At 31.6% G+C, this 12812-nt stretch overlaps 1 protein-coding gene across 1 annotated transcript in view; it reads left to right on the top strand.

The window, feature by feature from the left end:
* The window catches only part of LOC106467680 (SH3 and multiple ankyrin repeat domains protein 3-like), a gene marked incomplete at its 3' end in the record, with an annotated part of 88394 nt that overhangs the window by 59445 nt on the left and 16137 nt on the right, over nt 1–12812 (top strand). Inside the window, exons 2-7 of the mRNA XM_022395887.1 lie at nt 1576–1693; nt 6248–6319; nt 6976–7101; nt 8594–8665; nt 9239–9347; nt 9988–10139. Of these exons, the coding sequence (XP_022251595.1) occupies nt 1595–1693; nt 6248–6319; nt 6976–7101; nt 8594–8665; nt 9239–9347; nt 9988–10139 (630 nt within the window). The remainder of the gene's footprint in view (nt 1–1575; nt 1694–6247; nt 6320–6975; nt 7102–8593; nt 8666–9238; nt 9348–9987; nt 10140–12812) is intronic.

Here is a 12812-nt window from a genome sequence, read left to right as displayed (position 1 = left end):
ACAAAAACTTGTGTGAACAAGTTAAGCCGATGAGTGTTTTAACATGAAGTATTAAAGTACATACAATTGTTGTGTATTTAAAATACAAAAACTTGTGTGAACTAGTTAAGCCGATGAGTGTTTTAACATGAAGTATTAAAGCACATACAATTGTTGTGTATTTAAAATACAAAAACTTGTGTGAACTAGTTAAGCCGATGAGTGTTTTAAGCACGTGTGTACGTGCTGATACGATATTTTGTTCGTCCTGGAGTGACACTTGAACACCAACGTGCTTTATTGTTAGAAGTGTGAAGTTAAAACTCACAACGACACTTGCTTATTTCGCTTCGCAAAGCGTTAATAGCTTTTACTCAAATTAGGCTTATAACTAGTTAAGAAAAAATACACTACAATTTATTTACACTAACGCTAGTAATCATTTTAAAGTCTTTCTTATAATATTATGGTGTCAACTATATATATTGTATTTTTATATTGCTGTAAAAGAGGCAAATTTCAGTAGCAAATGGGCCGAGGGTGGTTTTGTAGTTAGGGTGCCTAAACTTGAAATTAGAGAGTTCAAGGTTCGCAACCCCTTGCCGCAAGAATGCCTTCCACGTTTTGGGGCCATGGATGCGCCAATTCACACTATTTGGTAAGAGAAGAGTAGCCAAAAAGTCGGCGGTGGGTGGTGTTAACTATTTGCCTTACATTTAGTCTCATATCAGAATAAGAGATGGTTAAGCACAGATAGCTCTTGTGTAGCTTTACGCGAAAAAAAAAGTATCGTGTACTTGTCATCCGGGTTAACAAATTTTGATATCCTGATTGCTAACAATACATTACACACACAAAACAAAAACCCTCATAAATGTCAAACATTATGAAAGTGTAAATAGTGTGTAATCATGAGGTCTACAGATTATCCTCCTCATTCTAGAATGGTTAACAGAGACTGCGCTGATCGGTATACTACTGATGTTTATCTACGGGTTTAAGTTCTGTATCAGGAACACTGTAATCGATAAAATACAGAGATGCCGCCTCAAAAGCACGAAAAATAGGCTTCTTTGTATAACGAAAGAAGTTAACAGTGAAGACGGTTATAAAGGCGCAATTTTTTTATCTTTTTATATATATGTTTCCTATGTTAGTACTTACGAAGCGCAACAAAATCTTGGTTTATATAAAAAAAAAAAACAGCTATATTTGAAGAAGCTATGGTTATATAAAAATGTGGCAAAATTGAGATAGTTCTTAGGAAAAACTAGTTCAAGAATGAAGAAGCAACGTTATCCAAAGTTTCTGTTTGTCCTGTTTTGTACTCTAATACACGTTATGATTCGTCAATGTTTTATATGTAATTATATACGACTAAATATGTATGAGTTTTTATTTCTAGCTTTAAAAGAATACAGTTGAAGCCTTTTATATTTGGTTCACAATTTGTTTTCTATTTTTGTGAAAGAAACGTGCAAAGTGGGAAAGCTAATGGTAAGTGGAAAAATATATAAACTTGTCGAATGTGTAAAGCTTTCCAACACTAGGCAGCTGATAAAGACTTGTGTTTGATGTTTTACATTACATTTCCAGATGTAGGAGCTAGGTGGTCATGAAGGCGGTTGCTATGGAAACAGCAGATGGCAGTGGTAGTCAAACTAATGAGGATATTGTCAGTGTTCGTGTTTTTGTTCCGGAACTCCAGCTTGAGGTAGGTTTATCTGTGATATTTCATCCTTTTCTACCTTGCCTTTTACCAATAATACACCGAAAACAATATAACATGATAAAACAGTTTACAAACAACTAGGCAAGATTTCACGAAGTTTTTATTCTGCTCATGATGGTGGAAAATCTAATAATACCACGAAGAGAGACTACTAGTATTTTGAGCTTATTGCTAATATAAATTATCGTGCTATATAGATCTAGTAACGAATTTTCATCATGACACGAAAACATATTTTCAATGACTGAATAATTATTTTCTTCGTGTCACTGCTTTTATTAACACAGTGCTTAACAAATAATGACGGGACAGTTTCACGACTTCTCTTCTGCCTTCGTATACGTTTTGGTTCAAGTGTTTTTGTATGGATATTATTTTCAGTTCGGTAACATGAAGAAGATATAGGCAAAGGAAGCTCAACGTAGTAATTAATTTATTGAAATTTAGTTATTAATGTCAACAAAATTTATATTCAGTATAGTTATTTGGATTTCCAAGCTCTAATAAGCCGGACATACGTAGATGTCAGTATTAGAACCCAAAAAACAATGAAAAGCAGTATGTAGATATACGATAGAACAATCACGAAACTGTAGTACAAAAAAATCTGTATTATATGCAATGTATATGTGACCATTTGATACCTTACGTAGAGGCATGACAAACTGCATACAATGTAAACGTGATCATTTGACACCTTATGCAGAGGCGTGGCTAACTGCATACAATTTAGATGTGACCACTTACATTGTAGATGTGACCTGAACCTTGTGTACGAGGTCAGGTTGCCATATGAAGATACATGACAGGTTGTATACAATGTAGACGTGACCATTTTATATCATACAAAGAGGTATGAAAAAGTGTATACAATGTAGATGTGATCATATGACACCATACATAAACGTATGAAAAGGTGTATACAATGTAGATGTGATCATATGACACCATACATAAACGTATGAAAAGGTGTATACAGTGTAGATGTGATCATTTAACATCATATGTAAGAGACATTTCAAGTTGTATACAGCATAGATATGACTACCTGAAACCATGTATAGGAACATGGCAATCTGTCAGGACCAGCTGTATGTGTTTTGTTGCATTAGGTAATATTTTAAAATATTGCCCACTGCAGAACTCCAGAACATCATCATCAATAAGCATATATGTAACATTATATGAACAAAATGTTGCAATTTCTACTAAATGTATCAGGCCTATTTGTGTCACACTTCATTTCAAACTACTGAAGTTTGGAAGAACTTGATTTTCCTAATCTTTTTTTTTTAAGCTGCAAAGGCATTAAGCACTTCTTTAAAGTGCAGTTTTTTGAATTTAGAAGATGTTTGTTTAGTATTTACATTGACTATCATATGGTGTTTGTGAACACAATTTCCATGTCAATAAGACATGGAAAGGGGTGTAAGGCTAGTAAAAGATAGTCAATTGTGTGAACAGTAAAACACTTGAATGACGAAAAGCCAAATTCTGCTTTAGCTAAAGTATGAAGTGACTCAAGAACAATATATCAACTTGACATTACTCACATTATTGATAAAGTTATACAATGTGAATAATGTCAAGTTCCTTTATTTTGTTGTGTTTATGAAATATCACCTATTGTACGAGTTTTTGGTCAAGCACTTTTGGATTGATATCACATATTTTTGTGTGTTACATCAACCCAAGACACACTGTAATCGTAATTGTTTCACTATATTTTTAAAGGGAATCAACTCATATGGATGAGGATATTGCAAATATTACAGATATTATAAAGTAGATAACATGGGATTAGAAAGTGTGTTACTTTTAAGGATGACAACATGTGAGAATGACCAGAAAAAACAATGACTCCCTTATTCTGGACTGAGATATGTGAAATGATCTCTAGGAGCAAAAGTGAACAGATGAAGGGGAAGATGCCATTTATAATTTTTATTTTCCAATGTTTTTCTTATTCATCACTGATGTGTCAAATATTTATTTGCAACTAAAAAGAAGTAGATAACTGCCTCACCTGAGGAGATGCATATCAAATTAACTGCTTCATGTCACTAGCACTAGTACTAGTAGATAGCATAAAATAAGGAGCCACTGACTGTGGTCATGAGGTGCACACTTTGCAAATGCTCAATTCAGTGTTTGCTACTGTAACAGGATATTTTAAAGCATACATTTTTGAAATTCAAATTTAGCAAAAGTGTGCACACTGAATTTTCATTTTTTTATACATACCTCTAAGAAAAATAATACTTGGACTATTTTCAATTGCCTATTTCACCAACCTGTTAAAGCTAGGCCTGCAAATGCCTATCTGACCACTTGAACTCGTATACATCTAGAAGCATGACAAGCTGTTTAAAGTACTAATAGGACCTCTTGAACTCATACATCGAGAAGCATGACAAGCTGTTTTAAAGTACTAATAGGACCTCTTGAACTCATATACATCTAGAAACATGACAAGCTGTTTAAAGTACTAATAGGACCTCTTGAACTCATATACATCTAGAAGCATGACAAGCTGTTTACAGTATTAATAGGACCACTTGAACTCATACATAGAAGCATAACAAGCTGTTTAAAGTACTAATAAGACCACTTGAACTCGTACATAGAAGCATGACAAGCTGTTTACAGTGCTAATGTGATCACTTCAAAACATACAGTAGAAGCATGATGAGTTGTATACAGTGTAGATAATCATGACACACACATTAGCCATAAAATCAGAAGTCTATCATATAGAAATAGTGTGGGTTTTGGTCACCACAGTATCTGGCATATGATAATAAGCACTAGAATTACCCTTCAATGATAATTTTGTACTATAGCTTTTGAACAATACAACCTTTGTGCTTATCAATTCATATCTTACACAGAAATTTTCATTTAGAAATGAGTTCTCTCCTTTTGTGTGAAGATTCTGGGGAAAGTCCACTGTCTTTTGCAAATTAACTTACATATACAAAACCTATTTTCAGTACTAAACTAGTCAATATACACTGGAAGAGTGTTGGAAGGTAATGCAAACATTGTGGATGAAATCATAATGTAGATTCTGATGAAGTCAAAGTGATTAGAAAGAGAGGTCAGTCAGCAACATTAGAATCAAATCAAAAGAGAACAAGAAAACTGCAAAACAGAAGTAATAGTTAGAATAAATTACTTTGTTCTTCTCATTGTAACCATTTTCATTGTTTGAGAGCATTTAGTGACTGACAGACCTAGAATTTTGAAAGTAGTTGAAGAACGTTTATTGTTTTTTCTATTAAGTGTTAAGCGTTCAGTGTCTTAGATGTCATAAATGTCGAAAACCATTCTAACAGTGCAAATAAAGATCAAAACAGAATTACCCTGAGCAAAACTAGTTCTGCTTTGGGAAGTCTTTTTCATAAACACCAAAATAACATTTGGGGAGTTTCTCTGAGTTTTTCAAAGTAAGAGATCAAACCCTTTGGGAAACACTGAGTCAAATCACTAAAGTTCAGAAACTTCTGTACTGATTGCATGTCTATTATATCTAAAACGGTATCAACACAAACAAATTATAGAAATGGCCAGACCATTCCCATAGGTCTGTGCTTGGTCACTAATTATCTAGAACGTTATCAGTGCATCATTGCTAACTGAAAATGCTGATGCCATCTAATGATTGCAGTGAAAACTGTTTACAATGGCTCAAGCTTACCTGAAATAGTAAGTCTGGCAAAACGTGTGTGTGTGTGTGTTGAAGGGGACTGGAGAGTCTTTATATATACAACACAAGGCTGAATGTTGACTGGTCTAGTTTGCAAAATGTTATGTATTAGTCTATCTAAGAGTTAAATTCAAGCTATTTTAACTAGATAGTACCTAGTGTACTGTACTCTCCTAATTCTGCTTTAAAAAATCAAAGTGGTAACATTAGAGTAATAATGTGTTGTAATACTTTTGATAAATTAACTGGTAACATTACTTATTGATATCACAGTTCTTTGTTTTTACATGGATATAGGAATGAACTCTTCACATATGTGCTAATTAAAAGTGAAACTGTAATTAGTTCTTTAGATTAAGAATAAGGAATCGTTGATTGCTTGATAAGGTTACTTGGTCAAATGACTTGATGAGAGAATTCCATAAAAAATGACATCTCAGAGTTTTGTGTGTCTGTATATATCACAGAATAAAAAATGTGAAATAACTAAATTAACCACTATTAAGTAGCTTTGAAACTATTTTATATTTTAAAACTATACAAGAGATACCTAACAGTGACTGTTAAGCTTGTCAAGAACATTGAAGTATGATTTTACATGGTTCTTTATTATATTCTATTAAGTAGTTACATGAGTACATTTTTTTCAGCTCTTAGATTTGTTAATGATACTTCCCACTGAATTTAGTTCAGCTTGTGTGCAAACAAGATAACCAATATTTAGATGCTGCTATAACAACGTTTAGTAGTTAAACTCAATATAAGGTAGATAACTCATTCAGTAATTGACTCAAGCAATAAGACCATTTCTCTTTCATTATTTTCAGAAGTTTTTTCAGTTTAATGTAGAAGAATTGGTTTGGGATGTTAAACAACACATTCTCTCCTCTCTCCCAAAAGTAAGTACAGTTTATCATAACAGTCCTGTATTCTACTTCTTTTCATCTCCACTACAGGCAAGAATCTTTATTTTTAAATCTCCCCTGTTCTTTTGTTTTATTTTCAGTATTGCTATAAAATGAAATATTATATAGCAAGAGATATGTTTCGTATTTACTTTTGACCTTTCTTGTGTACTGCATACTTAAAATAATTTTTAGTAGTTCATTTTTTGTACACAACATACAAAACTGTCATTACTTACATTATGTTATTAAGTTATTTTTGCTTGAAATTGCAAGTGTCAAAAGCTTGTGTTTGTTATGAGTATTGAAGTTTCAGGTTATTTCTAGCATTCATGTTATCTAACCTTTCAGTATTATAGATATTACTATGAAATATATTGTGCAAAATAAAATAAGTTAATACTACAAAAATCCATTAAGTCAATTACAAAAATATATTTATAACCAACTTGCATATGTATGTATGTATTTTGTTCTCTGTTGAGGTGCTTGGCTTATATAGGGTAATGCATTAAATAGGAAATGTTTTTGTATGTTTCTGTGTTTCATACATCTTGTTTAAATGTTTAAAAAAATAATTAACTTTTTTTGATAAATCACGTGAAACCTTTTGTGTGATATTTGTTTGTAAATTTTTTCTATTTTTTCAGGAACTAAAAGAAAGCTTCAACTATGGGATCTTCATCTTGCCAAGGAATGGGAAAGCTGGCAAGTTCTTGGATGAAGAAAGGCTACTACTTGATTATCCTTTGAGTGAACCTGTAGAGTATCTTGAAGTATGTTTATAAGTAATAAAAGAATTATAAATTAGTTTAGAATCACTGAAATAATAAATCTTGTTACATTAGTTAAATGTAATGGGCTAATTTTGCCTATGGCTTGCAACTGTTTATACATTTTTTTGAAACCTTTAAGTATAAATATTTGTTTTTATTTTTCTGCCAAATGCTTTTAAACGTTGAGGTTTCGATCCATGAAATTGGGAATTTTTCATGAGAGTATGTTGCTCACGTGAAAATTGAAGCTGCGAAAACTGCTAGACAACAAAGAGAAATAGACCAGTAAATCTTTGCTCTGTTTAAGTTGGTCATTTTCAACATTAAATTTTTTGTCAAGGCCCACAATTCTTATGAAAAGAAAGAAATGATTAGAATTTAGAACTTTTTGTTTATATTTTAAAAATACACTTATTGTCCTTGCTTATTTATAATCTTTATAATTTATAAGAAGACTTTTGAATGTAAAAAAATAATCACAATAGTAATTAAGCTATTAGTGAAAATGGGCGAATTCCTACTTTAGCTAATTATATTCTTATTTCAAAGTTCCTTTTTTGTATTAATATAAATTTTTTGTAAGCCTGTTTTCTTGTTGATTTTTAAATTTTAAACCAAACTATTATACTTAAAGAATTCTAACTAAATCTAGCTCCAATATTGTTGGTTTTAATAGTATATCAATTGTTAAGTTTTGTATTTGACTGTAGTATAAGTATCATTATCCTACCAAGTGTGGAACCAAAATTTATCTACATTTTTTTCAGGCATGAATAGTAATGGTGGCAATGTTACTTTTCATTTTTGTTTTGAAATTATGAAAAGGATGAAAAATATGTTTGAAGTTTATGTAGCTTGTAATCTATGTTTTTTTTTAAACTAGACAATAACTTTTTGTACCTGACTGTAGACTTCCTATTAGTGCTAGCCTTGTATATATTGTTCATAGAACCATATTGATTGACTGGCTTTGTACCTAACAAGACTTTGTACTAATTCTAGCATTATGTTGGTTAAAGAGTTTTAATATGAGCTTCTGGTTGACATATTGAATGATGATTCTGTACTGAAATAGATTTATCAGCAAGCTGTGTACTAAGGTAGAAGCCTTAATACAGCTAGGTAACTCTCTATTGATGGGTTAGTGTAATGCTATCATTATCCTACCAAGTGTGGAACCAAAACTTATCTCTATTTTGTCAGGCATGAATAGTAATGGTGGCAGTGTTACTTTTCATTTTTGTATTAAATTATAAAAAGGATGAAAATATCTCTGAAGTTTATGTATCTTGTAATCTATGTTTTTTTTGTAAACTAGATAATAAAATATTAATATGTATAAACTACTGATTAACATCACAGAAGCATCAATTTATGAGACTGAAAAATGATAAAATTAACAGTATAAAACCTGTTCTTGCTCTTACATTCAAAATTTGTATAGCTTTTGAATAACAATGCTCAGAAGATAAGACTTTTTTCTCCTCCGTAGCTGCGATATAAGCGTCGTGTTTACAAGACAATGAATGTAGATGAGAAACAGATTAAACAACTTCATACAAGAGTAAGTTTTCTTTTTTTTTTAGATATTGTATGAACTTAAATGATTTTGCAGTTAATGTAAGTTGTATCATGCAAATCAATTTGGTCTATCTAATCTTACACATGTACGTATGTACATGCTAGAACTACATACATAGAAGTTACAACTACATACAAGAAAATATGAGATACATTTTACTTTCTCCTGAGTTAAATGATTTAATATATTTCACCATCTATTTAATTCAAGTTTTGCATCATTTCTTAATTTCCTGACTGTGAAAGTCCACTAGTTATTTCTACCAGGTATGGTGACAGCTTAACTGGTACCATATATAGGCAAAAATTAAGGCTGCACCCCTACTAATATTGGATTCATTGAGTAATTGGTACCTTAGGCAGCCACTTTTGTTGGTTATCTTTCATGCTGGGACTGATTTTTGCTAGAAAAGTTATTATAAACTTTACTCTTATTAACTCTAAGTTGTATTGCAGTATTTATATTTATTTTTTAATTCAGTGTTCCAGTAATGTGAACTTCTGTTGTTTATTAACTGAGTGAGTGATAAAACATCTGACTGTGTATATCTTACAGGCTAATCTTCGTCGAATGATTGACTACATCAACTGTGGAAATGTAGACAAAATAAATAAATTATGTACTAAAGGATTAGATCCTAACTTTCATTGTCCAGAGTCTGGTGGTATGTAGTTTACATTTTCTTAGATATTGTGTTAAAACAACCCAAATTGCAATTGATGCTTATATCACTAGCATAATTTTTTTTTTCTGTATTTTACTTGATCTTAAGAAATAAGCATAATTTGGAATGAACAGTTCATCTATACATATTAGTTTGAATGTATCTACAGAGTACTGTACAATTTTATTGTGAATATTGAATAGACATAAAAACTAATGTCACTTCTTTCATTTTAACATCAAATTTTACTAAATACTTTTAATAAAAATTCTGGTTTATTAATGATGCCCTAGGAATGATAGTCATTCCCCCAGTTTTACAGGATTCAAATTGGTAATGTTGTGATAACTTTGTTGCATTATATTTTTATGTAACAATGAATTGAGAAAAAAATTATGATTACAATTTTTGTACAATTTGATATCAAAGCAATTTATAAATAGTAAAAATGTCTTTTAGATATATTATTATTATGTTAACTGTTTTAAAGGTCATGATTATCTTAAGTTTGTTTGAAGTTATGTTACTGTCATAATGAACTTTGATTTTTTTATAAAAACATTGTAATTGACAATTGTTTAGTGTGTGACTTTTAATCTCTCACTCTGCAACTTAATTTGATTAATTTTTGTTTTTCTAGAAACTTCTTTGACCCTTGCCACTGCTCTTCCTCAACCAGCAAAAGTGTTAATGGAACTTGTGAATGGTGGGGCACATTTAGATTTCAGAATGAAAGATGGGAGGACAGCAATTCATCGAGCAGTTGAGAGAGACAACTTTGAAGCTTTAAAGGTAGTCTCAGAGTTACTGGTTTAACATACTCATACAATGTTTTGATATTTAGTTCTTAGATTTTGTTTGTAGAATTGAAATTACAATGAATATTTTATCATCAAGTTTGAATAAAACCTTTTCTCCATGGAAAAAAAAAATTTACAATAAATCACAAAAGTAAAATTTACTACAATTTGCTATGTTATTGTGGAAATATTTACTAAATAATAATAATTAAACATATGGTAGAATTTAGTTTTGATAGACTGTTCCTGTTTATTTCTAGAGTGGAATGTCATTTTGGTTTCTATACTGAGACCAGTGGCATGGGGTAGGTTTTAAAGTAGGTCATGCAGTAAGAACCTATTAGTGTAACATTCCCCAATTTATAACAAAAAATACACAAACACATATAGAATAGAGTTACACACTTTACATGAAAAACAGTCAACAATCTTTCTTTACAAATTCTTTTATAACAACATCATAAAATCTCCACCGACTTTTCAGTTTGTGAAGTAACTTTTTCAGTTGACATAACAACTACTTTTGACTGATGTGAATGCAGTGTTGCCTCACAGAAGCACAGAATTAAAGTGAACCATGCAACTTCATTGTTGTTGACGTTGAATTTCTGTGCATAACTAGATGTCATGCTATTTCATTACTTACAAGTGGCTACTACATAACTCCACAAAACAGAATACTGTTAGAAATGCCAGATTAGGCACGTACAGCTTACATAGCATGAGATGAGAATACAACCAAGGCCACAGTATAAAGAAAGTACACATGGTAAAAATGAAAGGTTAAGTATAATACAACACATTTTATTTTATGGTGTTATATCACCATATTTTTAGTTTTCTGATTGGCTCAGAAGGTTGAAGGCCTTAGCAAAGAAGTTGAAACGTCATATCACTGTAGAACCAGGCAGGAGCAATCCATTAAACCAAGCTATACTAAGGCTACTCTGGCTAAAATATCATTGAAACAGTAAGTAAAGCTATTTAAACCACTTTAAGTTTGGTTGTTTTTTTTTATTTATAAAAACACTTTGGCAGAAGTTTCTATCCAATCTAATTATATATATCTTAAAGAAGTTAAATTTTTTTAGCATAGACTTTAACCTTTGATGTCTAGGAATTCAAAGGTAAATTCATAATTTTATTTAACAAGTCTAAAAACTAAAGAAAGAGTGATTGTATAACAACGAATATCATTGGAATAAAATACCCTAGTGTTTATTTTTTGAAATGCAGAATCTATAATAATAATAAAAGGTATGTATGTGTGTGTGTGTATCTGCTGTAACTCCAAGAGGAAAGAACCTAGAAACCTCAAATTTTACACACATACCTAGTGAACCCTAAAGGTGTGCACTGAGTATTATTACTCATTCACAAACATGCAAGCATGCACATCTTTTTAATGAGGCAAGCTAGCAAAAAATTACATAGAAGAGAATATGTATTTGCCATAGCTCCATAGAAACATAAAATTTTGCACACATAAAAAGTGGACCCTGAGAGTGTGCACCTGGGTGTTATTACTTAACCACATGTGTGGTAAGCAAGTGAAAAACCACATAGAAAAGAAGTGGTTCCTTATATTACGAATTGAATTCACAGACAGACACACATGTATGTGCATGCACACATGCATGTCTGTATATGTGTGACCACCATAGCTCCAAGAGGAAAGAACCTAGAAACTTGAAATTTTGCACCCACACTAAGTAGACCCTGAAGGTGTGCACTTGGGTATTACTTATCTTTTCCCCATGCATGTGTGCATGTATGTGCAAATCCTTTTAATGAGGCCAGCTAGCAAAAAAACACATAGAAAAATTGTTTATTATATTACAAATAGAAATTACAGACAGATAGACAGACCCGCACATGTGCGCATACGTGTCTGTGTAACCACCATAGCTCCAAGAAAAAAGAACCTAGAAACCTGAAATTTTGCATCATACTAAGTGGACCCTGAGGGTTTGCACATGGGTATTATTCATTTTCTACATGCGTGTGCACATGCACATTTTTTTTTATGGGAAACCACATAGAAAATAAATGTGACTGCCATAGCTCCTAGATCAAAGAACCTACAAACCTGAAATTTTGCACCTATACTATGTGGATACTGAGGATATGCACCTGGGTATTATTACTTATCCATGTGTGCATGCACATTTGCATCCTTTTTATGAGGCAAGCTAGGGAAAAACCATATAGAAAAGAAGTGGTTCCTTATATAACAACACCTAATATATAGTAAAGCCAGTGCATTTTGGTAATAATGCATTCCAACAATGGCTTTTATGTCATGTTGCTTAGCAATAACAGTAGAACCTAATATTGTTGTTAGTCTATGTACTGAAAGTAGAAAATGAAATGTATAGACAACAGAACTGAAAAAGATATTTGTTGATTTCTTAATTTTGAGTTTTTTTTAAAAGAGGTTTTTTTTATTAATATATTGATGATATAACAGAAAATACCTTAATTCAGAAACAACATAAGTTTAAAAATCAAGCGTGACGTGACGTGACACACACTGGCTTTTATATAGGCTAGATAATATGACATATAGTGGCATCTATAATTATCTATAACTTAGTCATCTAGAATACTGTTGCGTCATCGAGGTCACGTGACTGGTGTGGCGCCACCTATTTTCTAGAACCAC

The sequence above is a fragment of the Limulus polyphemus genome, unplaced genomic scaffold, assembly GCF_000517525.1.
Source record: "Limulus polyphemus unplaced genomic scaffold, Limulus_polyphemus-2.1.2 Scaffold2704, whole genome shotgun sequence".
NCBI classification, from domain to species: domain Eukaryota; kingdom Metazoa; phylum Arthropoda; class Merostomata; order Xiphosura; family Limulidae; genus Limulus; species Limulus polyphemus.
Note: the sequence above shows the minus strand (reverse complement) of the source record. Positions and strands in the feature narration are given on the sequence as shown.